The sequence below is a fragment of the Pistacia vera genome, unplaced genomic scaffold, assembly GCF_008641045.1.
Source record: "Pistacia vera cultivar Batoury unplaced genomic scaffold, PisVer_v2 Contig281, whole genome shotgun sequence".
In the NCBI taxonomy this organism is placed as follows: domain Eukaryota; kingdom Viridiplantae; phylum Streptophyta; class Magnoliopsida; order Sapindales; family Anacardiaceae; genus Pistacia; species Pistacia vera.
This window is the reverse complement of record NW_022196092.1, coordinates 124381-150467: the sequence shown is the minus strand read 5'-3', so window position 1 is coordinate 150467 and position 26087 is coordinate 124381. Positions and strand designations below refer to the sequence as shown.

Genomic DNA, 26087 nt, shown 5'->3' with positions numbered 1-26087 from the left:
TGATTTCATCAAATTGCCCAAAACTTAATCAAAAGTAAAATGAAAATTAATTTAAAGGTCTTGGAAGTTGGAAACAATCAAATAAGAGCCAAATTTAAGAAATGCAATGCATGGAAAGCCTTTTATTTAGTTTTCCATAATATCGGCTATGGAAATTTGTTCAATTGCCCCGAAAAACAAGTTAAAAAAAAAAAAAAAAAAAAAATCACTGTCAAATTATTTCACAATTTCTCATGTTTTACAAGTCAAAACATTTCTACCCCAACTTCAGGAAAAAACTGGGGGTAAAAAAAAAGTAAAAAAAATTTGGAAAGTAAAATACATTAACCATGTAAGGTATAAATATTGCTCAATAAATCAATTAGTCAATTAGATACAGAATCTACTTGTACATTGAGGTCGTTGCACATCAAAAAGCTGGACTCCATTTTCATTCTCTGTAAAACTAAACAAAATCATCTATAATCTGCACCGACTGCTTCAACGATAGATTTGAAACCATCCCTTTCTAGGCATTGGGCCAGTTCGACCTACAGAGAAACACAATTCAATGAATAACATCAGACAACATGAGATATTGATAATAGCAAGTTAGCAACAGTGCACACAACTCTGTTTCAAGAAAATATTCTGCCACTTTTTTATATTCTAGCCTTTTATCAATATTAACTACGTAATGATGAAATACCCTTTTATGCGTAGTCCACATATACAGACACTTATTTAAATTTTTTTTTTTTCTCTGTCATTCAAACCTCAAAGTCACGAAACTCATCGTAATACCTTTATTTGAGGAATAAGAGCAGGTCCCCCATAAGCAAAGCCAGTATAAAGCTGAACAAGAGTTGCTCCAGCTCTTATTTTTTGGTAAGCATCCTCACCACTGAATCAAAGAATATATGTAAACCAAGTTCAGACAATGAAAGCCGGAAGAGGGGAAGTTTTTATAGACCAGTCATTATACACATGACCAAAAAATGTTTTGGTATAAATAAAGATTACAAGGTTTTCTATGCTGATTTTACCTGCTAATACCTCCACAACCGATAAGAGGAATCTTTCCCTGAAAGAGATAACACAATGTCAAACTTAAAAAGCCATGAATTGAAGGAAAACAACTAATAAGGCGTTTAAACTTGTAGTCGACTTCTTTGTAGGGTATAAGTACAGTCTTCAGATTGATAGGATAGGAAATATCCTCAAAGGTTGAGGAAGAGATTTTAGAAACTAATGTAAAAAGGAAGAAAAAAATTTATATGGCTAGATAGAAGACAACCCATCAGTTCAAAATTTCAGACTGCCTCACTATCTCATGGTGAACTTGCATATATCTCTCCTTAGGAAGTCAAGTTTACCAAAACTCCATTAAAAATTTAAAATCTATCTAAAAGTACATTTGCCATTTCACTGCAATCCCACACACATCAAAACCTTGAAGATGATACTCTTCAGTCAAACATGCTTTCAAGCTATGCATTTATTTATTTATTTATTTTTTTTTTTTTTGAGATTTTCAAGACCACCTACACAGTTTAAACAAATTTCCCGCAGAAATTCAAGTTTAACTTTTGGTCAAAAAAAGAAAAAAATAAAAATCAACCTTGAATTTCTTGGTTTATGATTTAAAAAAAAAAATCAAATGTGAATTTCCACCTGCAATTTAACCTAACCTCAGCGATGGTTTGTAGAATGCTCCCCTTTATTATTATTTTTTTTTCTTTTTTTGGGCCCTCTCGCTACTTGAACACAAGACCCTAGGATATAGCTAACCCTAGTGGCTAAAGGACTTGCCATCCGGCCACAAGGAAAGAGGTCGTTCTTTCTCCTTTTTCTTTTACCAATAGAGCATTCAAGTGCTTTCTCATTTTCTATTACCAAGTAGAACCATCAAAGTCATGGCCAAACTGAAACACAATCAGTGAAAAAAAAAAAAAAAAAAAAAAAAAAAACACTACAACACCAAGAAAATCACTAAATACTAGGTTGAGAAGGAAAAATACTATTAAAAAGTTCGACATTCTTGGAGCCCGTACTAAGGTAGATTAAAGTTGTGAACTTTGTAGTATCTCTCTTGTGGTCTTAAAAATCAACTGATTGGCTATGAGAACTTCAAAAAAAATTTAAAAAATTCAGAGTCTAGGGAGTGCAAAGGATAGCTGGTTAAGGTTTATCCCAATGGTTATACAAGGGTGATTTTCGACCATTATAGGATGCAACTGTGCAGTAACAAGAGAACTTCAAGTCCTTATAAAGATGTCCAATACAGATGTGGAGTGTATTCAAATCAAGTGAGGTAACTAGAAAAAACTGGGGAGTGAATAAAGAAGAAAACTATAAGAGCAATTTAAAGTTCATTTAATCTTGTTTAGGGAAGGTTTGTGTAACTAGTTGTGGAAGATACTTCTGTTTTCTGTTTTATCTTTGCTTTTGCATTTTGTTTGTTTCCATGATTTCATATGCTTCTTTGTATTTTTCTTTTATTGGCAACACAAAGGATACCTGATCTTTCTTTTAGTATTCTGTTCTTTCTTTAAAACACTTAGTTCTCTAGAATAAAAAAAATGTCTAAGGTCAACAGTGGCAAAGTGCTAACTAATAACTCAAATAACCCATTTTCTAGTTTTTATTTTTATTTTCACCAAATGAAAACAGTTTAACTTACAATGGAAATCTCAAACATCAATATGTGATGATTAGAATTGTCAGCTTAAAAAATTCACAATAAACCTTCCAGAATTTCCTTTGTTTCCAGTCCATATACTCAGTCTTTCATGGTTTTTACCATGAAAAAATCTAGGTCAAATTCCGAAAAAGGGCAGCTCCATGAAAAATAAAATATAAGAATAGCAAGCATACCCTCGTCAAGAGATACATCTCCTTCAAGATATTGGTTGATAAATTAAAAAGTGGTTTCCCACTTAATCCACCAGTTTCCTTGGCAACAGGGTTTTGACTTGCAGGATCTGGTCTTGAGACGGTTGTATTTGATATAATCTAGACAAAAATCAAAAAGCATCTGTTAGAAAAGCAGAAGTCCCAAAAAATAGCACAAACTTCAACAGCATGAGTTAATCAACCAAAAATGCATTACAAAATAACATATTAAGCATTAGACAAATAGTTTAGGAAATGTAAAGCACAAAAAAAAAATAAAATAAAAAATAATAATAATAACATATAATCAAAAGTATCGATATTTAGAGTTAAGGAGCAAGAATAATAGATTGTGTTGGATGAACATTTACCAATCCATCCAGGCGGAGTGCAAGAGCAACCTATAGAGTCAGAAAAGAACCATCAGAAATGTAATGAGGAGTTCAGAAACCATAATTAATAAGAGTATGTACACACTGCCGCAATATCTTCAAGGTCTTCCTTAGATAAGTCTGGAGCAATTTTCACAAGTAATGGAGGTGGACCCTCCTCACCCCATTGCATTTCATCACGAGCAGCTTGAATCTTGATTTAAAAAAAAAAAAAAATAGTTACATAAAACCTCAATTCTGAATCAACAATAAGATAATTATGCAAAGAAAACAGTAAATTCATGCCCAAACCTTCTTCACAAGGTCCTTTAATTGCTTTCTTCCCTGAAGCATACGCAATCCTGGAGTATTGGGTGATGAAACATTAATAACCTACAAAGGAACAAAATAAATATGTTAGCAAATGCTTCATCTAGTTAGTTCGAAAAGAATTTAAATCCTCACATCTAAAAAGTCAGATCCTAAAGGATGAACTTAATGGAAAAACATTTCAAATGAGTAATATAACCAAACTATGGAGGATTTTACTGTCAGAAACATCGTTTTACAAGCATAGAAAAGATTTAAAAAAAAAAAAAATATATGATACGTGATGGACACCTGGTCACCAAGTGGTATAACAGAAAAGGGGCAAACAGGGAAAAGGAGATCATGACAAGGCAAGACAGATGGCAGGACAGTTGGCAAGGAAGCAAATGGCACAATGAAGGCTCAACAGATGGCGAGTTTGTTAAGAGGAAGGAATCTTGAGTGAGAATAAAAGGAGAGCAGTAGTGTAGGATAGGCATGGAAATTAGTGGAGAGTTGTATAGGAGAAACTGACCCTTGAAGTTAAGTGTTGTGCTGAGTCTATTTTCATTTCCTGTTTGTTGTTTCCATTTTGTTATTTCCATTCCAGTTGTTACGAACTCTTTTCCATTAATATAGTTTTATTTCAGTTTTTTCCAATCAAAAGTATTGTTTGTTATTGAGTAATTGTTTTTAATTTTATTAATTGCGATTAAACGTGAGTCTGGAAGGCTGGTTCTCATCAATACGATGAAAACAAAATAATTGTTCTACAGTATCCTTTTAGCACCTTTAATATACAAATCCAACAAGCCCGTCCAAAAAGAAAAAAACAAAAGAATGCAAGTAGCTCATAACAACATCACACAAACACCAATAGCAACAACACTGCAGCTAGGCAAAGTTCTTTTCCATCAATGATGAACCTCGAGACTAATTCTCACATCAACTTTGAATTGATGCAGTTAAAGTTCACTTAACTAAAGAGGATAGATCAGTTCGATGGCACAAAGAATGAGGTGACTCTAATCAACTGAGGCATCAATAAGTCTATAATCTATTTTCAATAAATATATATGACAATACCATATATGAGGGGATACAAATTTTAACAAAGCAGATAAAAGAATGCATACCAAGTAATCGGCATACTGGGACAATGAATGAACCCCTTGTACATAATCTGAAGCAGCATCTTCACTTGTCTTATTCTTTCCAAGATTGACTCCAAGAATACCAGGACCAGCTTTACCTCCATATTTGACATCATCACTGGAGGTAGATGAAGTGCCTGAAGTTTCATCCAACTTCCTCTTACCATGCTGGGCACCCAAACGCTTTGCAACAGCAACAATTCCTTCACTATTAAAGCCACATCTATTGATGATAGCACTGGCCACAGAAATGAAGCAGTCAGATAAATTCAAGAAAGATAAGCAATGGAAAGAAAAACCTTTTTTCCTCTATTCAGAACTAGTTGGGATTTAGTAGGCCCCATCATTTTGGTATTCAGGCTTAGTTGAGTACAAATCAAACTAAACAAACAAACACAAACATATTATTTCCATAACAACTTTTTCTCTCAACCATGCAAGACAGTACCAACTTTACTCAAACTACAATACAAGCTAACTTTAGCTCAGATAGAAAAGAAGATTAAATATGCATATTTACCCCTCTGGACGCAATCTGAAGATACGTGGCTTTGGATTACCCTCTTGTGGAATAGGGGTTACAGAACCAACCTCCACAAAACCAAAACCCAAGCCCAGTAATCCTTCGATGGCTTCAGCATTTTTATCAAAACCAGCAGCAAGACCTACAGGATTTGAGAACTTCCTTCCCCAGACTTCGAGCCCCAAAATTGATGGATCAGGTCTCTTCTCCCTTGGAACCCAACCACGAGCAGCGGCTGAGACAGCTAATGTATGAGCAAACTCAGCATCCAGAAGAGCAAAGAATGGATTGACAAGTCTTGTTGCTTGAAATAGCCAGCCACTGTAAGATTTATGCAGTACAAGTTCATCATCAGGGATCACAATTTGAAGCGAACAAGTTTAATTTTTGATTAATTCAAACTTGGATCATTTCAGGTATGAATTTGATATGCAGTATTTTGAGTAAAATCACTAGTATGTCATAAAGAGGTACCAGAAAGTTGCTTCATCCACAGTACTCACATAAGCTCCTCCAGCTATGACTAGACCTAGGGTGGCTCCTGTCAATAATCTCCCCTATAATCCAAATTAAGAAGAGACTCCATTCAGAAATCAGACAAATATCTTACACTTAAAAATAGTATAATTCAGTACTAGCGGGAAATAATAGCAACTACACAGCTTGCATTAGAAATTGAAAATGCCACAAGTAACAAAAGAAGTAAACAAATAAATTCAACTCATAAGCAGAAAGATGGCACATAAAGAAGACAGTTCCTAGCGACGAACCAAATTTAAATGTCAGAAGGAAGAAAGGAATTACAAGAGATAGAGGTAAAGAATTGCAAAGAGATCAGCATTTCTACAGTCAGAAATTTCTGAAAGAAGACAACAATGCAAGAGAGGAAAAGAAACAAATGAAAGGCTAAAAGACAATCAGTGAAAGCAATCAGACATATCTAATTTTCTTCACAACGGCAAGCCGTTCATGTGTCAAATATGCTTTGACATCACCAATAATGGCAGACGTTTAGTAACTATGTTAAATAATGTTTCACCAAAATCTAGTCCATATATTCAGTGCCACCAAGCACAATATACTTCTTCATCTCAACTCCATTTGTCTTCTTCATCTCAACTCCCTTTGTCATCTTAAAAACTAAAAGATAAACTGAAAGAATGTTGAAGCATTATAATCTATGACTGACTCCTCTATGCCATTTTAACACATTTTCTTCTCGGTGCTTCAGATACACTTATCCATCAAGTCCACTATCATAGGCTCTAAAGTGAAACACGTAGACACCATATGGGACATGATCATTAATCTCAACCAATCTTATGGTCTCCAAGGATCTCCAACTTGATAGATTTGCATCACTGGTGACAACATTTGGATTCAACAAGTCACGAGATCATATTACCCCGCTCACATTATACAAAGAAAAGAAAAGTAGAGATGTCCATAATACATGCTGAATACAAATAGATAAGAGTATCAGCTGCTAGTCCCACTAAACAATGGTTTACCAAAAAGGGCTCCTGATTGACACTTTTAGGAACACACAGAAATTTGAAGATTGCAAGTGTTTGTTAGCCAGACACAATCAGAGTGAACTAAAGCCTCGAGAATGAAACGCTTATATGTATTTTTTTTTTTTTTTTCAATTTCATGTTAAAGAAACAATCACTATCTATTAATAATTTCACATTCATATAAAAATTACAAATTAAATATATAAACACAATAACCAATATAAGTGAAGTCGGTTGTTTGGAATAGAAACGAGGAGAAACCTAAACATGCAAAATATAAATAAATAAATAGAGATAGAGAAGAGAATACTTTTTTGGAAGAGTGAGGGATTTTAGAGGCGGTAGGAGCAGCAGAAGCAGAAGAAGAAGTAGAAAAAGAATGCCTGGTGCGTCCGAGAGTAGATGAAATAACTCTTTGATACCAAAAATCTCTCAATAGTTTCCTTGCTGCCATTAATCAAAGAATCGTAAGAAAGAATTGAAGAGGAGGCTTTAGTAATTCGCAGGAGATTTAGATTGAGGTTCCCCTTATTGCTCGCTTCTTCTCATAACAGGATTTATTAAACCTTGGCTCTCCTAAAACCTGTCAAGCCTAAACCCTCCTAATTTAGTTGTCCTTTTTTAATAAACAAAGGGTCCCTCTTCTTTTCTTAATATTCGGCTACATCCATTAGTTATGGTGCCTTGGGAATCTTTTGCTTAATAAAAGTAAAATTTTTAATTTTTAATATTGAAATTATAATTTATTCTATTATTATATTAAAATGATACTTTAGAATATTAGTCAACAGCAAATCATGTTTAACAGTTTGAATTACTCGTGTTAAATAAAAAATGCAGAAACCAAATCGAACTATTCGGTTCAAAGAAATACAAAAACTGATTTTCGGATTCAATTACCGGTTTACGAGAATATGGGAACCAATTAACTGAAACCGGTTTTATAAATTGGTTTATTATAAAATATTAAATTAAAATAAAAAATAAAAAAACTAATTTATTATAAAAATATATAAAATATTAAATTAAAATCAGTTAACTGGTTTTTCCCTTAATCAGTTTGATTTCGATTCTGGAAAATTACTTAACCGAAAAACTGGTTTGGTTCACAAAATCAGTTTACCAGTTTTAAACACCCCTAGTTTGAATGAATTATATAATAACTCAACATCAATGTAATTTAATATATTTTTTTTTGCAAATATTATTTCTATAATTTTATTTGATATTTAATATCCATTTTAAACTATATAGTAAAATAAAAAATGTTACTTTTAATACTTATTAACCAAGTAAATCAATTGATATAAAATCTTTCTATTTAAAACTCCAAATCAATTTCTATCTTAAAGAACGTTAATTATATTCCATGTCAAATATATTTTAAACTGTTAGATTAATGCATTGAATGGTTGAGATTACATCTAAATATAGTATTTTAAAAGTGATTAAATATTTAAGTTGTGTTAAATTTTAACCTTCCAAACTGTATTGATCTAATAACTTATAAATTGTGACATATTTAGTGTAAAAAAAAAATAAATATGATGCTCTTGAACCTTTCTCATATGTGAAAGTGTATTTTAATATTTAATAAATAAATCATTTTAATATTTTTAATCGAAGTAAAATACAATAACTAATAATTAAAATTAAAATTTTAAACTCCTCATTTAATTATAATGTAATTATTTGGTTAAAAAAAAATTAGTGCAAGACAACAAATAAGAGAGTGAAAGGAATTTAGAATAATATGTATATAATACCTAGAACAAATACATGAAATTTGGGCAAATATCAAGATTAAAATTATCTCCTGTAGCTTAGTACCCTTTTTTTTAATTAATTTTAGTTAAATATAATTTTTTATTTGAAAAAAATATATTAATAGAGATCAAATAATAAATAGGGTAAATTAGAACCATTTTTTATAAGAAGTTTTCCATTTTTGGTTTCAAAACTTAATGAAGAAGGCATAGGGCCCGGTCCACCAAGTGCTCACAAATCCATAAGACTTGCCCGGTCTTTTAAGCCGGGCCAAATCGGCCCATGAGACGGGTTGGAAAATCGGGCTTCTCATATTGAACCTCGGGCCTTTCAACCCGGTTGACACCTCTGTTTAAGACAAACTTTCCACTTTCCAGAGAGCGAAGTAAGAAAACACAGAATCCGAATGGGGTCTTCTACTTGTAATCCTTTCGCTCTAACTTCACATCCTTTCGTCACTGGCTTCAAAAGTCCCAAGCTTTCTCACTCGGTTCGTTATATGTTTGAATAAACTCATTCAAAGCACGATAAACATTTATTTCTTTATCCTTTTATTTATTTACTTTTTGTTACAGAGAAGAAGGTTGAACGGGTCACAAAGAGCTTCCAAAGTCACTGCTTACTATGGTTTAAAGGAAACTCCTTATAAACTTGTAAGTGAGTCTTGATTTTTGTCAAAATGGGTTGTGGGAAATTGTAGTTTGCAGCTATTTGTACTTGTTTATGTTGGTTTTGATTTTGGTTTTGTAGGATGCTTTAGAACCATATATGAGTAAGAGGACATTGGAAAAGCATTGGGGAGAGCATCATCGTGGTTATGTAGAAGGTTTAAATAAACATCTTGAGAAAGATGATATATTGTACGGCTACACTCTGGATGAGCTTGTTAAAGTAACTTATAACAACGGAAACCCTCTACCCGAGTTCAATAATGCAGCCCAGGTTAGTATGCAGTCGGTATTTAGTATCTCCTTGGTGTAGAGTCTTGGTAGCTTTGGTAGCTCATCTTTAATCGTATGAGGTCAGGTTGCTTTTGATAATGGTGTAATAATTTGTTTAATGTATTTCTTTCAAATTCTAAATCTAGTTGGATGTTTATGTCCTGGATTTGGAACAGATTTTTGGCTGTTTAGCTTAGAATTTGACGGGAAGACACGAATTCAATGTTATGCCAATTTTTATTGCTTTAGCTGGTGATAACTGAACTATTGAGATTGATATATTTTATCAGTAAAATACAAAGTTTTGCGTGATTAAGAGAAGAAAAGTAAAAATGATTCTGAGTTTAATTCTGTTTGTATTAGCCGAAAGTATCTCTTAGAAATTAGAATGTGCTATACCATATTGGAAGACATTTATATTTAGGAAATATACTTGTGTGCAAGTTCTAATATCCAGACTAGGGGTGTTCAAAAAAATGCAAAAACCGAACCGAACCGGAAAATCGGTTAACCGAAAAAACGGTTCAAAGAATTAAAAAAACTGGATTTTAGGTTTGGTTTGGGTAAAAATGAAAACCATTTAACCGAAACCGGTTTTTTGAACTGCTTTACTAATATATATATATATATTAAATAAATAATAATAATAATAATCTTAATCCCTAAATTTGCACAATTTCTTTTGTTGTTTTCCATTGAGTCTTGTTTAATTATTTTGTTGTTTTATTATAGACATTTCATTACGGACTTTTATTTTTGTTTAACTTCAGACTTTTATTTGTATCAATCTTTAATGTATTATTAGTTGTGGTCAATAGATATGATGAATGTTTAATTTTTATTTGGATATGTATTGTTGATGTTTACAATTTAATTTAGGAAAAATTAAAAAAAAAAAGTTTTATCCAATAAAAAGGGGAAAACCAGTTCGGTTCAAGAAAGCGGTTAACCGGTTCGGTTAACTGCTTTTGAACACCCCTAATCCAGACAGGAGTGGTAGCTCAAACGTTGCCCCTTATAGCTCAACTCGTCTGGTGGGTGAGATGTGCCTTAAATTTTCTCTCCTAAATGGCCTGTTTCCTTCAATAGCTTTCTTATGTTTCTATTAGATGAAAACTCTTAAGAAACATGGCATGGCCTGCTCCTAGATCTTTGGATTAATTGAGTGGGGTGCAGATAAATTGCATTTGATGAAACTAGCTGTTCTGTAATATTTTCTGATAACTCTTCGGAGAACTTAGTATGCTTGTGTTGAAACTTTTTTTATTCAAGTCAGATTGGCAATCTTATAAGAAAGAAGGTTGGTAAGAAAAATGGATCCCAAGGCTTAAGTTGAAGTTATAAATCCATCTATTAAAATCAACTGCTATGGCAATGGCATTTTGCACAAACCACAGATTCAACAATCTATTGGATCTTTATTTAATGCAAGACTAGTCTTTTGGATATTATCCACGATGGAGTGTCTGGATGGTTTGTTTCTTTATTCTCTCAAACTGGTCTACCATTTGATAATATGGTTAACTGTTTTTTATGATTGAGAGTTGTCTTGAACTTAATTCCATATCATTCAGTTTAACCAATTTTCACTTGTAGTTTTGTTTTATCTAAAAAATGGACTTGATTCTATTTCATCCTGTTTAAATAATTTTTACATCCGTTTTAAGTGAAAAATTATGACATGGAATGGAAACTTAACCTGTCACTGCAGGTTTGGAATCATGACTTCTTTTGGGAGTCCATGCAGCCTGGTGGGGGTGACATGCCCAAATATGGAGTACTTGATCAGATTGAAAAAGATTTTGGTTCCTTCACAAATTTCAGAGAAAAGTTTATAGAATCTGCTCTTTCACTATTTGGCTCTGGATGGGTTTGGCTTGTTGGTAAGCCGTTTGTTAAACTCTATTTTCTGCAGGTGACAGATTGGTGGTCTCTTTGTGTCGATTTGTTGTAGCCATGTATAAGACAAAAGCACTTCTTCCACCCTTCCTTTATGTTCTTATTTATTTATTTTTTTGTAAGTGATGTGAATTTGCCTGGTAGCGGCTCTTGCTAGTGATAGTCTTCATTTTGTTGACAATTGTTGTTTTATTATTATTATTATTTTTCCCCCAATTCACCTCCTTTACTTAGCGCTGCTTTGATTGTATTAGTGAAAAGAGAGGAGAGACGACTTGCAATTGTTAAAACATCAAATGCCATTAATCCACTAGTGTGGGATGACATTGTAAGTCAATCTTTATATCCTTCAAGTGAGTGCTTGATTTCATTTTTGTAATTGCATTGACCACTTTTCTTTGTGCAGCCCATCATCAGTTTGGATATGTGGGAGGTAAGTTTATAATTTTCTCTGTGGAGATTCACCATTAATTCCTTATTATGCTTCAAGGTGTTAATATTTTCTCTTTATTGCTTGCAGCATGCTTATTATCTGGATTACAAGGTATATATCACTTCGTCTTCTTTTACCTTCCACAAGGTGCTTCTTAACAATCCTTTGCTGCTTCTAAACAGAATGACAGAGCCAAGTATGTAAATGTGTTTATGAACCACCTTGTATCTTGGAATGCCGCAATGTCGCGTATGGGCCGTGCGGAGGCGTTTGTGAATTTAGGTGAACCCAAAATTCCAGTTGCTTGATATGGTGCAATGCCGAGAAGCTGCTGGTGATTCTTACCACCAAATGAGTTCTGGTTGAGAGAGGTTAAAAAATGTAACGCTGAAAAATTTTGTTGATATTTGTAATCCAGTTAAATATGTAGAATACAAGGCTAGCATTAGGCATGTAGCTGTTTGTAAAACCCAGAAAAATTTTGATCCTGATATTTTTGTATCTTGTACCATGATCTTATTGAAGCTACAGTGAATTAGCCAGTCAAAATTTCGATTTAATCAAACATTTTCATAGTGAATGGTAACATTCTAATTGAGGAATTATAAGTTCCAAGAGATGGAATTATTACAGCCCGGCATATTATAAGAGAATGCAACAGAAGTGATCTATGCGGGGATTTCTAATGGAAATTTACGTTTTCTGAATTTTATCGTATCTTAGTGAGATTTTCAAAATTTTGCCATTTTAGTAGTTCTTATATTCGAATATTAGATTATTTGTAAAATAATAACGGAAGTACAGAACCACAGTTTCTCCTCTCAGCTCAAGTTTTGATCCATTCTTGATGGCAATTACGCTTCATGACAAAGTGCAACTACGATCATAAATATACTTCTCAAACTCATGAGAAGCTTGAAGCTTTCTTTTACTTCATGCCTGAAATTTATCTTTCGCTTAACAAACAAGCGTTGTTGTTACTTTCATGCAACAGTCTCCAAACCTCAACAGGAACTCCATATTAACAAAAAATCCTTCTGTAATCTTATTGTGAGAAACGACCCGATTTTGATCGCAAATGCCCTTTCCCTGTCTGAGAGTTTTAAATCTTGTTTTCTTGGTACCCAAATCCATGGCCATATTATCAAGTTGGGATACAACGGTGACATTTTCTTGCAAAATAATCTGATCAAAATGTACTCTAGATGTGGAGTTTTAGCTTATGGGATTAAGGTGTTTGATGAAATGCCTGAAACAAATCTCGTTTCTTGGACTTTGATCATTTCAGCTGCAGTTCAAAGTGGGGAATTTAAATTGGCTTTGGACGTGTATTTGGAAATGACAAGAAATGGGTTGAGACCTAATGAGTTTGCTGTTGGAAGTGTTATGAAAGTGTGTGGTTGTATGGGAGCCACTGACCTTGGTTTGTCTATTCACGGTTTTGCTTTGAAAATTGGAATTGAAACGAACCCGTTTGGGGGTTGTTCTATTTTGAATTTCTATGCTAAGTTGGGAAATATTGAAGGGGCTGAACAGATGTTTGATTGCATAAATAGTGTTGATACTGGCTGTTGGAATGCTATGATAGGAGCATATGCACAATGTGGGTTTGGTTTTGAAGCTTTGAAGTTTGTATCTTCAATGCGATGTAAAGGAATAAATATGGACAAATACACCTTTATCAATGCTCTTCAGGGGTGCTCTGTTGTGGGTGATTTAAATACCGGAAAACAGATGCATGGATTGATTATTCGCAATGAAGAGGAATGTAGCATCTCAGTGATGAATGCTCTTATGGATATGTACATAAAAAATGGTGAAATGGATTCTGCTTTCAAAATTTTCAAAAGGATATCTAATAAAGATGTTGTATCATGGAATTCTCTCTTTGGGGGGTTTTCTGAATATGATAATCTAAGAGAAATTGCAGAGTTATTCCATGAGTTTCTGCTATCTGGCATAAGGCCGAGCCATGTAACTTTCTCTGTACTGTTTAGACAATGTGGAGAAGTACATGATCTTAAATTTGGGCTTCAGCTGTATTGCCTTGCACTGCATTTTGGATTTCTTCATGAAACAAATGTCACAAGCTCATTAATCTATATGTTCTGTAGGTGTGGGGTTGTGGAGATGGCGTGTCTAGTTTTTGACAACGTACTTTACAAGAATATAACCATTTGGAATGAGTTAATCTCAGGGTATAATTTCAATAGTTGTGACATGGAAGTTCTAAAGACATTTTGTAGTTTATGGCAGTCAGGTTTTGAAGTAAATGAATTTACCTTCTTCTGCACTTTGGAGGTTTGTTGTAGATCTGAAAACCAACAAATGGGTAGACAGATACATGGTGTTGTTATTAAGTCTGGTTTTTCTCATTCTGGATATGTTTGTAGTTCTTTAATTAAATCTTATGTTAAATTTGGACAACTAGATGATTCTTTTGAGTTCTTTAATGGGCTTGAGAGATTAGATACAGCATCCTGGGCGACCATGATATCTACATTGGTGCATCAAGGCTATAACTATGATGCACTCAGATTTTTCCACTACTTGATAGAATCTGCTGAGCAGCTTGATGAGTATATTTTGGGTAGCATTCTAAATAGTTGTGCCGACACTGGAGTTTATCAACAGACTAGATCTATCCATCCATTTATTATCAAATTGGGATTTGATGCTGATGTTTTCGTTGCTAGTGCTGTTATAGATGCTTATGCAAAGTGTGGGGACATTAAGGGCGCTAAAATGGCTTTTGATCAGTCATTTAAATCCACTGATGTGATTATATATAATAGTTTGATTATGGCTTATGCTCAGCATGGTCTTGTTAAAGAAGCAATGGAAATCTTTGACAAAATGAAGTTGGCCAATCTAAAGCCTAGCCAAGCCACCTTTGTTTCAGTTTTATCAGCCTGTAGTCATAAGGGTCTTGTTAAACAAGGATGTCTTCTGTTCAAATCAATGACCTTACAATATGGAGTAGAACCATCTCCTGATAATTATGGTTGCTTAGTGGATATGCTGTCAAGAAATGGATACCTTGAAGATGCTGAACATGTAATTGAGGTAATGCCCTTTCCACCTTGGCCTGCTGTTTATAGATCCTTGATTAGTGGTTGTAGGATACATGGCAATAGAGAATTAGGAGAACGGACTGCTAAGAAGTTACTTCAGCTGCTTCCTCAAAATGATTCTGCTTATGTATTGTTGTCAAAAGTGTATTCTGAAGGTGGCAGTTGGGAAGGTGCGGCAAAAGTGAGGAGGGGTATGACAGAAAAACAAATTCTGAAAGGCCCTGGGTATAGCTGGATTGAGACATTGAATCCTTGAGGAACTCTTATTTGTCCATGTTCTAAAAGCTGTTCGGCCACTGGGAATATTAGTTTATTGGGCTGAGGTCTTTCATATCAATTTAAGCAAAATTTTGGGTGAAAATTTTCTTGGTTTACGAAGTCCAGTTATCTTTACATGTGATGGAAGAGCTGCTTGGACACTGATGATTCAAATTTATCTTGATGATTGGTTCTTTGGATAGCATTATTTCCCTTTCTGTGAAGAAACACAGGTAATTCTATATTACTTCACTGATTGCAGCATGCTTATTATCTGGATTATAAGATAGAAAACTATCACTGTTTTGTCTTTAATCCTCCTAGATGTAGTTTTTTAATTATCCTCTTGCTTCTTCTAAACAGCATGACAGAGAGGAGTAAGTGAATGTATTTTTGAACGACATTGTATCTTGGAACACTGCAATGTCGCCATCGGGAATGGCCGGTGCAGAGGCCTTTTTAATTTAGTTGAAACCAAAATTCCAGTTGGTTGAATTGTTTGGACACCAAGAAGCTGCAGGTGAATGATACTACCTAGCAAGTGAGTGTAAGCAGAGGTCACAAGCCCTTGGCAAGTACAACACTGAAGTCAAGGTTGAGAAAAACATATGTAATGCCGAATGGTATCGTTTATGTCGGTAATCAATTCAATTATGTAGAGTAGAAAAACATAGGCAATTTTGATCCAAATAGTTTTGTATTTAGTTCCATGATCTAATGGTTTAGATACTGGAACAAGCTGTTTCATGTCAGCCATGTTAGTTGCTGGAGATGCTCCATTAATATGAAAAATTTAGCTTTTTTTTTTTTTTTTACACTCTTTACAATTTTTTTCTTATTTTCTCATGTAATTCCATTATCTGGTGGCAGAATTGCTACACATTTGATGAATTTATTATTATTTTTTAACTTTTCTTATTTTATTGTTTATTATGGAAATTTGCAATTAATTTGGGTAAAAACCCTTTATTAATTGCTTTGTAAACACCTAATAATATTTCATAAATAAATTTTATTGGGGAGGTCTTCGAATATTCTTTGAACTATATGTCAAATTATTAAAAGACAATTGTGATATACATATAAAAGTGTAATATTCTGCATTCTATTAAAACAAGGGTTTCCTTTTATCATGACATGAAATATTTTAGAAGATTTGAGGCCTCTTTTGGGAAATGTTTATCAAACTAAAATGCTANTGAAGGGAGGGGTCGTTTTTTAATTTTCAAAATTTAAACAAATTTCCATGAATTATCTATTACCCATATATGTTTCAATGTTTTCACTCTAGCCCCTTTTTTTGCATGTTTAGTTACAATTAAGTGTGCCATGTCAGATTTTTCAATTAAAAAAAAAAAAAACCCTCTGATTTTCAGGGTTATTTTTTGAAATCCAAAATTGGGATGTCAGGGGAGTTAAATTTCCTTAGTGTTTTGGTCGGAAGATTAAGCTAACCCCAAGGTCTTTTGACTCTCTGTATCTCTATTTCTTTCTAAGAAACACATATTCTACTTGTGCTTTTATCCGATTTGATTTAGTTGATTCATTTATTAATTAAAGTCTAAATATCTGCTTAAAATTTTCTTTTATTTATTGACAGTAATTCATCTCACCTTTATTGTACGCTAGACGTAATCGTTTTGAATCCTCAAAATTCATTAGAGATTGAATTAAATAAGTCAAAATTCGCATACTGCCTTGCTTCGTGATGATTTACTTAATATCTCAAATGCAGGATATGTCTTACATGAAACATCTTCTGGCTGAAATTGAGGCTCATATTTCATTGTTGATATTATATAGTTCTACATTCAGCATGTCAAGTCTGAAGTAAAATCACCGCAAGCTCGTTCATCATTGTCATTAATTTACTGGGCCACCCTTATTCTGTATCTCGCTATAACAAACTAGTGACAGAAAATTGACTCTTTGTTTTATCAAAATGACACAGATTTTCAATTGCACAGGTTGCAGACAATTATCTCAAATGTTCTTGGCAGTTTTCTTCTTTCATAGTTCTGAATATGTTCTAGCAATTTCCTTCCATGGTAGTTCCAATGTTACTCTTAAGTCATTTTTTATTAGTAAGAAATATATTTGTGTTGTGTTATTCTTATTGATGGAGTACTTTGTTGAAATCTTTTTCTTTCCTAGGTTGAAGGAATATTGGTGGATTAGTGTCTTGTAACGGTTATAATCGGGGAAATCATTAGGAAATTGGCGATTATAACGGCTGGTCAGGCCTTCACACATCTAATTAAGATTCACCGTGAGGAACATCACAAACTAGTTACTCATGGAGTCTATAGTTGTGTCCGTCATCCTGGTTACTTTGGTTTCCTCATCTGGTCAGTTGCCACCTAGATAATGCTGTACAATTGGATTTGCAATTGTTGTTTGGAAATTTTTTGCTGAGCGGTGTTGATAAAAAGAAGAAGAAGAAGAATGTAGGCTCTCAGTTTTGAGTAGTTTGGGGTTTTCAATATTTGTAAGGCATAAGTCATGTGTTCCTGACTGGCTGGCATGTATAAAAAGACGCGCTTCTTCCTTTTACCCATGTTAAAGTTTGAGAAGTGAAAAATACCGAATCCTTTCTGTTAGAACTCACACGTTTTCATGCTGTTTATTCTGGCGTTGTTTCTCTTCTAGAATTTGTCTTCTTCATCTCATGAAAACTTTTCGATGGTGTTAGAGCCCAGACTACGTCTAAGGTGATCTTTGTGCTTATAACTCCTTACAATTTTCTTTCTTTTTCTCTTCAAGAAGAAAAAAAAATATGGTTACAACTGGATCCAGTTGCTGTACTCATCCCATAGGCGTACCTCGTTGCCATCAGTCCCACGTGGGTGAAACCAAGACACAGCAATAAACCCCCTACAGCCCTCTAGTGGAACAAGTCTCAGCATCTAGGACAGCCTTGAGACTCCAGGTGTGGTGCTCCTGTGTGGAGGGATAAAAGTATGTTTTCGCAACATGTGTTGCGGAATGTGGTTTACATTTGAGACAAACAGGAGAAAAGGTTAAAAGGTCTAACCCTAAACTATTCAATAGAAAAAAGGTGACAAGATTTTTATAAGCTCTTCTTCAACACTTTCTCGAGTCTATGTTTAGAAAATGGTGCTAAGTGAGTAGCCTTGAAATTGGAGAGTTTAGAGTGGCATTTTCATCAGTCTTAAGGCTTTAGACACACTGCACTTAAGGACACTTACTGCAGACAACTAAAGAAGGATCATGTAGTCATTAGTGAATAGGTGCTAAAGATGAAAGAAATAGGAGAATGAGTTTTGAATGTCTGTGCGGTGACTGATGTAGTGAGATGGAGGAACTAGTTGTCTATGATTAGATGAGGTTTGGGACCGCGATAGTATGATGCTGTGTTGCATTCCCTCAATCTCAATGCTAGTTATCATATACAAGAAGCTTATTCGTGGTGCACAAACATGAAATAAGATGATTGGAGAGGCAAACATTAGGGCCTATCACTTGCCAGACAATAGCTGTCGCTCGTCTGGTTTCTAAACCAAACTGCAACGAATGCGGAAAATTGATGCTGTCTCACAGACAAAGGACGTCAGGACAAGTGCAATAGTGGAATCTTCAGGAATTATTTGATACAAATCTCAATTATCTCAGTCCCCTGAGGGTCAGTACATCTGGAATAATCCTAGACCAGCTTTTCCTTTGGTGGCTACCTTCAAATATGTTCCCAAACAGTTACTCATGCATGTTTCATTGCTGCTCCATACTTCTCCTGGACTGTATAGTTTCCAAATCTCCCATAAGGAATGCGTATCCGAGCGAGGAAGGGGTCAGTTTAGACCAAAACTGATATTCAGTTTTGTGGCAAAAGAGGACACTCTAACAGTTAATGGCTATCATATGATTTGATCAGATTCTCAAGGATTCTAAGGCTCTATTGGTTTTTAGATTTTTTCTAGTCCAAGGTCTTACCTCTGTTACCCCACAACCCACAAATCCTGGCAAACAATGAAGCAGCTCTCCAGGCTATTTGCGATCCGCTCCTCACACTATTGGTTGTACATGAGTTGGCCCGTATACAGTCGTAGCAGCCTGTACTAACTTCCTCTGTGGATCGGGGTCTTCTAGGCAACGGGGGGGGTCGGGACGTGTCGCCGGGCTCTGTCTACTTAAGCTCCACACCGACTCGTTTGGGTGTTTGTTTCTCTCTCCGGTCTTATGGTGGAATCCAACAGGTTATTGCCATATCTAACACAACGAAACAACAGTATTGCGCCTGGCTACTTGACTCTAATGGGTTCGAATGGCTCTTCCTCTAATTGTGTTATCAATACCATGTTTTTAATGACTAATCAAAATCATAGCACCCTCAGCATTTGGAATGTCCTTCATGTTAGCACACCTGTAAGGGAACTCATTTATCCCCTAGTCCCGTTGCCTACTCCTTAGATAGTTGCTTATCAGACTTAGTATGGCTGGCTCAGGAGCCACAATCAGATCACACTGGTGATCCAAGCAATCTGATCCTTTAAGTACTATCTATCCAGAAGGCTCTAACAGTTCAAGTAGGAAATGGTTAGAAGAGTGAGCCTGTCAACACAATACAGTTGATTACCTTATTAACTCAAACTCATCACATAGAGTGTTATACTTCAAAACATGTTCTGTAGTACCACATATTCCAAAAATTTGTTGAGTATTCTCTCAATAACTAGAGATAATGGAGTTTTTATACGGGATATTCTATGCGACTAAGCCCTTGTTAAGGATACTTCACAACCAAGAAATACGACTAGAAGTTACTCTAAAAGATTGACTCTACCACTTCAACCTCCCTTGGCCTCTGCAAAGCCATCTACCCTCGACACCTGGAAATACAGTACACCATGCAATCTGTCATGTTGGTAATCTACTTAATAACACTCAAAGAATGTAGGCATTTTACCATTGATGTGTCTACTAATAATTCGTATAGGATAGTATCCCAACTCAAGCGTGGTCCAACAATACAAGGCTGCAGCACCCGTTCATCACCTGGAAATTCTAGCAGTCTAGCAGCAACAATACTATCAAGCTACTCACTCTGAAAAACCTTGTAATCGTTGCATGCCAGGCTAGGACTTCCATAGAGAAAACTTTGATATTTGTGTTAAATAATCCATGAACAAATGACTCTAATTGCTAAAAACTTTCTGTGAGGCCTATCAATTTGGGAAGATGCATCAGGCCGCTGTTTTTCCTATTTCTGATTTTCAAACTCATTTTGCTGTTGAACTAGTATAATTCAGATCTGTGGGGGCCTACTCCAGTATGTTCATCTGAGTGATATGAGATATTACATGTCTCTTTGTAATGATTATAGCCGTATAGTGGATCTATCCTCTTCAAAGTTAAATATGAGCTCTTACAATTTTTACTTAGTTCCATGTTTCGTGAACACGATGTGTAAACTAAATGGCTTACAAACTAATTAGGGAGGTGATTTAGGCCCTTTACTCGTGTATTTACAAACACAATGGTATCGCCTTTAGACATCCTTGCCCCACCACACCCAAATGGGAGAATAGAGGAGGCATAAACCATCACAAGAATTTGCGTACCCTTGTAGCACATGCAGTATGCCTCTTAGTTTGTGGTGGCAGCTTTTACAACAGCAACCTACTTGATAACATCTGTCGCCAGCTCCTCGGTTGCACATATGTCCCCATTCTAGAACTACGCAACAAGAACCTTTGTACACTTGGTTAAGAGGTCTTTATGAGTGATTGTTTGTTATGTCCTTAGATCATCCGTCCATATCAATACATAAATGCTGCCTATCACGACTCAACCAGTGTGTGTAAAAACAAGAAACAAAAATAGATTAAACAGAGAGTCATTATAGCACAATGGATCCTAAGCCAATCGGTTACATATGTTTTATCCCTCTCTCAGGCAAAAATTTACATTGTTAGCCATGAATCCTTATGCTTCTTAATTGAGACGCGCTATGTTATCCCTTCAACGAGAGATTGTAAATGTTGTCCTTTCAAGCTCCTATAGCACTGATACTAAGGGGTGATTCCCGCCTTAAAGGTTTATGAAATGCGTGTACTGACACAGTCGCTAGAGGGGCCCTTGCTCACCCCCTAGCGTGTATTAAAATAGTAGTTATTATTTCTGGTGCCTAAATTGACTTTTCATCTCTAATTGACCTTCTAACTGCACCTCTTGTTAACCCGCCTGATGAATTACACTCCATAACAAGGGTCACAGTTAGTTCAGATAACAGACTCTGCGATTTTACCACACCACCACAGAGAAGAAACAACACAGACTTCAGCCTTGATGGAACCTGTTAATTGCGTCCAGCTTCAACTACTCATTGAGGTCCCTGGTAGTCAAGAGGGCAACAACTATGGAGCGCAGGTAGAGAGATCTCCTCGCTCACATATCGGCTGTGTGCCTTGTTATATTCAACTTACTCTATGCGGCTATCCTCTACCTAAACCAATAAACGTGACTCAACATCCTATGTGAGGGGTGTCAATTACAAGATCAAAAAGTCTTCAAACTAGCAGGCCACGATACTTTCTAATAGTACCCGCCGCAATTTGCTTAAGAGTCCGACAACGAGGGGGGGGTGGGGCTCTGAAAAAACAACATAATAAAATAACAAAGTGCATACTCGAATGAAGTTTGCAATGAAGATGGAAAAGTTTTAAAAAGAGGAGGAGCCGAGAAGAGAGGCAGCTACAGGAGTGTATGCGACACTGAGAAGAAGCTGAGTTGGTTGCTCCGTCGTCTATGTGATACCCTTATGACATCTAGATATCTGCACAATAACGGGATATTAGGTAATGTGTAATATTGGTTGTTGGGAGGCCGATGGAGTACCTCTACAAAATACAAAGCCTAAAGTAGTAGGCCTAAAGGGTGGTCCGAACCAAGACTCTAGACGCTGACCTACTTTGCTGGATACCTATTTTCACCAATAAGACTGTACTGTTGTCTCCATTATAATTGCCGATTTCTCATGTGGTTACCTGTGATTGGGACGACCCTTGGTGTTTCATGAAGCATATTCCTGAATTGCTTATGACTGACTCTTCAAAGTATCTCTCCTTCATACATGGTTTGTAAGCTTACCAAGCTTTGGTAGGTTTTATAAGCAAGCCCTTAGGGGTCAGGAGTGGTTTGGTGCCACCACGTGCCATGTGTCGGGTCCAGCGCGGGCAAGTCCCGACGTGGCCAGTCTCTCTCTAGGGGGATTTTGCGGCTGTGGGCGTTCCTGATCTCAGGTGTGTACATGTGGTTTGATGACACCAAGCGACCCGTGGGTCTGTTGTTTGACTCGAATCACGTACGAACTATAACAGTACGTGACACACACCCAGCAAGTGCTCAAAGTTGAAGAACAGGGTTCCAGTGGAAGGGTAGAAATCGGCTACATCAGGTTTGGAGTGAGACTACCTAGACCTAGAACACTGAGATCACAAGCGCGAAGACAGAAAGGTCGTCGATCTATAGGGCAGAAGGAGGCGGCAGCAAGTGCTGTCAGAGCGAAGGGGTGAGACGAAAATCTTCTACAATCAATCTCGAAGCTGAAAAAGTGTGACGGCCCAAGAGTAAGAACTCGTCGGTCTCAGTGGCGACGCGAGAGAAAGAGGCGCGGACGAAGGATGGTAGTGGCTACAATGGCGGGAAAAGACAGGAAACCACTAGTGTGGGGCCGGGCCGTGTTGGGTGGAAAGAGGGTGCACACACGGCAGAGTACCATCGAAACAAATAACCAACACCCCAACACACAAGGGGGTTATGCGGACACAGCATCAAAAGAAGGTCCTCAGGGGATGTGGGTTAATTACGAAGCGCAGCGAATGGCCAGAGGGGAAACCAGCCCAACGCCGAAGAACTGCAGGGAGAGGTAGCCGACGGAGAATAGCCAAGATAGGATTAAGAATATGAGGCGTGGGGGGGGTCAACCAACATGAGACAGAACAGGGTAGGGGTGCGCTTCCACTCCTCACGGAAATGCGTCGCACGCTTCATAGTCAAAGAACCGTACTTAACCGCGGTTGCCTTAAAGTAGAGGCCGCACAGGTGGTAAAAGGGGTCCGTGGGAGAGAGGCCGTAGGCGTACCATGCAAAAGTAGAATAGAGGAGCACAACATTGCCGACATGTGGTACCTGGACCGGCTTCGAATGAATAAAATTTTCTCTTTAAGGGTAGTATCGCTACCTAATGCGGACCTGCGGGCCAGTCAAGTAGACCTGTAGCTGAGGTGTCCGCAAGATCAGTGACCAGTCGGCGGATAGAGCAACGTCTACGTTAAGGATGGAATTTGTGGGAGGCCTAGGAGCCAAAACCTCGCGTGCAAGAATGAGCTGTGTCTCGTAATATAGCCGATAACCAAGCCTGAGGCAAACGCAGTACAGAGATCGTAGTATAAAAACTGCAGCCACGGCGAACTTGCGAATCTGAACTCCAGCGAGAGGGCAGACGAGGACGTGAAGAATAACCACGTAAACACATAGAGATAGAGCGCTCTCTGAAGAAGTCCGTCCCTGCAAGGACCAAACGGGCGGGGGTTTAGAATCGCTCAAAAACTGGTTACAAATAAATAGACAACGCGCAGAAAGCCAGGCATAAGCGGCTGTACTGTGGTGTCAGACAGACGGCTCGTAGGCCAAGGCAGAGTGCATCCTAGGGAAAGATGCCGAGTCCACGAAGAACGCATGGATTTAATGGTGTCAAAAACACCAAGACAAAACATAAAAACAGAAAAAGAAGAAGCAGCAAACAACGCGAAATCAAGAAGATAGAGGAAGAAAACCGTAACGATTGAGAAGAGAAAGAGAAGGGAAAAAAGAAGGAAGAAACGGAAAGAAGAAAAAGCAAAAAAGCAGAGAAAGGAGATCAGAAAAAGACGAACAAGGGAAAGAAAAGGGGAAATACATGAAACAGCCAAAAAGAAAAAGCGAACGGGGGAAAAAAAATTGTAGTGGAAACATGTCACGGTGTGTACACGGAGGTATGGAAAAGCAATTGCGTCTGAGTACAGATTGCATGTTCTACAAGCCTCTCTCTGGATCACGGTTTGAGCTACTTAGACACAAGCTAAATGTTTGTTTCATCTCTAAATTTCACCTTTCACCTGCGCAAAATCAACACTCTCAACATAAATCTGGAAGTCAACAACAAAGCTTAGCTTACGGGATGATATTGAGAAGGATGAGAATAAAAGAGTGTTCAATTTAAGGGTGATTTGAAGAATAGAGAACCAAAGGTGTCATTAAGGGGTGATATTGAAGAGATGGAGAAGCATAGGGTGTCTAGTTTAAGGAAGATGTTGATAAAAGAGAAGAAGAAGAATGTAGGCTCTCGTTTTGAGTAGGTATCTCGGGTTGTGGTTATTGGTCAATATTTGTAAGCATAAGTGTAATACCAGCTTTTTAGCAATATTAAAAACGCTGCGTTTACTGATGGCTGCATGTATAAAATACAGCCTTTCTTCCTTTGTACTCAGTTAGTTAGAAAGTGAAAAACAGAATCCTTTCTGTAGAACTCACAAGTTTCATGCTTTTTTTTTCTGCGTGTTTCTCTTCTAGAATTTTCTCTTCATCTCTGAAACTTTTCAAGCGGATACCATGTAGGAGTATTCTCTGAGACGTTTTTTGGGCCATCGGATATCAGAATATGCCCAGCAAGTTCTTTCTGGGTTGCCATTTGTAAGTAGTAGTCTAGGTTCTGTTGACAGGTTGTGCATTTATCTTGCATACTCACCTTGCTTCATCAAGTAATTCTGCAGTTTTATCACAGATGAAAATCTTTGAAGGTGAACAGATAAATGGTTGGCGAGAGCCGGAGTGACCATTTATTTATCCTTCTATATTGTGGCTTATGCTTGGCTGAGACTCTGTACAATTGACATAGGTGAGTGTTATGACGATTTTTTTTGTTGCAAGGTATTGCTTGTCAGGAACAGCTTACAGATATCCTTCCTGAGTTATTTTTAGTCAGTTCAAGGCTTTACTCAATTTATAATCCATAAGGTTATTGTTATTTTCTGTTTGTCTGAATGTAAAAATCCCATTGAACTGAATTTGAAAATTGTGAGCCCATTTGTTATGTACCTTTCATTTAGTTTTCTGCTTGTATTGGTTTCTTGTAGAGGAGCATTTAGTCATAACTTTTTGTCCATCAACTGCAATTCAAGATTGGTTCCCGTCAGTTAGATTCACACATAGTTGCCTTGCTGAGAACAATATAGTCAAACTATATTTAGTGAATGTGGATATTTGCCATTCAACCGATTCTGAGATTATAACAGGACTTACATTCGCTTTGGTCGTGAAATTCTTTACTATTGCTTGGAGAAGCATTAGTCTGATGCCATTGCACTTTTAGGATTTATACACTAATGTAAATAACTAAGATCGCTATTGTATTATGATTGGGTTAAATTAATTTCATGAAAAATAAAGATGTTTGCCTGTCAATCAATCACCATAAACTCATTTATCCACAACGATATAACAAGAAAATAACAATTTCCACCAGGTGTTAATTCTGTTAATCATCTCTAAAAAACACGTAAAAAGGTTAAAGGATTATGGGACACTCTAAAACAAATAATTAAAAAATTTCAAAGTGTTTTGGGAATACGAATATTACTGCGGCAGGAATTTGCCACATAATACAATTTACACAATTGTAATTCATATTGATGCATATGGAATTGATTGCTGGAATTATGCTCCTGAATCATGGCAATCACAGATAATCAGCACAAACATCATTAATTGAGTTTGTTATGATTTCTTGTAATTACGACTTTGATTATTTCCTTAATTTGTTACTTCTCACTTGTATAAATACATACGGTAATACAATGAAATATAATACAAAATAACAGATTCAATTGACCATCTTCTTCTTCTTGTATTCTGGCATTCTTAGGCAACACAGTTTGCCTCTTCTTGCTTAGATTCTGAAACATACACAC

At 36.2% G+C, this 26087-nt stretch overlaps 4 protein-coding genes across 4 annotated transcripts; 3 read left to right on the top strand and 1 right to left on the bottom strand.

Annotated features, from left to right (window-relative positions):
• Window positions 1-211: 211 nt before the first annotated feature.
• Window positions 212-7346, bottom strand: LOC116134043 (dihydroorotate dehydrogenase (quinone), mitochondrial). Its single transcript, XM_031419687.1, has 11 exons — window positions 7059-7346; window positions 5706-5788; window positions 5229-5552; window positions 4691-4946; window positions 3558-3638; window positions 3352-3459; window positions 3246-3275; window positions 2857-2994; window positions 1026-1063; window positions 784-883; window positions 212-530 (listed from the first exon to the last, which is right to left on the bottom strand). Exons 1-11 carry the CDS (start codon window positions 7200-7202, stop codon window positions 456-458), a joined length of 1377 nt encoding a protein of 458 aa, XP_031275547.1. The 5' UTR covers window positions 7203-7346; the 3' UTR covers window positions 212-455.
• A 1554-nt stretch (window positions 7347-8900) lies between these two features.
• Window positions 8901-12343, top strand: LOC116134045 (superoxide dismutase [Fe] 3, chloroplastic). The gene is made up of 8 exons (XM_031419690.1): window positions 8901-9005; window positions 9091-9168; window positions 9266-9457; window positions 11168-11339; window positions 11610-11683; window positions 11762-11788; window positions 11876-11899; window positions 11971-12343. The coding sequence occupies exons 1-8, from the start codon at window positions 8922-8924 to the stop codon at window positions 12094-12096; spliced, it is 777 nt and encodes a 258-aa protein (XP_031275550.1). The 5' UTR covers window positions 8901-8921; the 3' UTR covers window positions 12097-12343.
• Window positions 12344-12982: 639 nt separating this feature from the next.
• LOC116134033 (pentatricopeptide repeat-containing protein At3g09040, mitochondrial-like) lies at window positions 12983-15931 on the top strand. The gene is made up of 2 exons (XM_031419676.1): window positions 12983-15353; window positions 15484-15931. Exon 1 carries the CDS (start codon window positions 12983-12985, stop codon window positions 15116-15118), a length of 2136 nt encoding a protein of 711 aa, XP_031275536.1. The 3' UTR covers window positions 15119-15353; window positions 15484-15931.
• Window positions 15932-17029: 1098 nt separating this feature from the next.
• Window positions 17030-25317, top strand: LOC116134032 (protein-S-isoprenylcysteine O-methyltransferase B). The gene is given in 6 exon segments (XM_031419675.1): window positions 17030-17297; window positions 17300-17498; window positions 17500-17538; window positions 20080-20092; window positions 24736-24839; window positions 25254-25317. Coding segments are annotated over 6 exon segments (654 nt in total). The 5' UTR covers window positions 17030-17062.
• The last annotated feature ends 770 nt before the right edge of the window (window positions 25318-26087 follow it).

Excerpts from the sequence above, each read along its gene's own strand:
- LOC116134043 (XM_031419687.1), bottom strand. The coding sequence starts at position 7,202 with ATGGCAGCAAGGAAACTATTGAGAGATTTTTGGTATCAAAGAGTTATT. Across the intron at positions 5,789-7,058 it reads TCCCTCACTCTTCCAAAAAA|GGGAGATTATTGACAGGAGC; the intron begins GTATTCTCTTCT and ends TTTGGATTATAG. Across the intron at positions 3,460-3,557 it reads TAAAGGACCTTGTGAAGAAG|ATTCAAGCTGCTCGTGATGA; the intron begins GTTTGGGCATGA and ends TTTTAAATCAAG.
- LOC116134045 (XM_031419690.1), top strand. The coding sequence starts at position 8,922 with ATGGGGTCTTCTACTTGTAATCCTTTCGCTCTAACTTCACATCCTTTC. Across the intron at positions 9,006-9,090 it reads GTCCCAAGCTTTCTCACTCG|AGAAGAAGGTTGAACGGGTC; the intron begins GTTCGTTATATG and ends TTTTTGTTACAG. Across the intron at positions 11,900-11,970 it reads CTTATTATCTGGATTACAAG|AATGACAGAGCCAAGTATGT; the intron begins GTATATATCACT and ends GCTTCTAAACAG.
- LOC116134033 (XM_031419676.1), top strand. The coding sequence starts at position 12,983 with ATGTACTCTAGATGTGGAGTTTTAGCTTATGGGATTAAGGTGTTTGAT.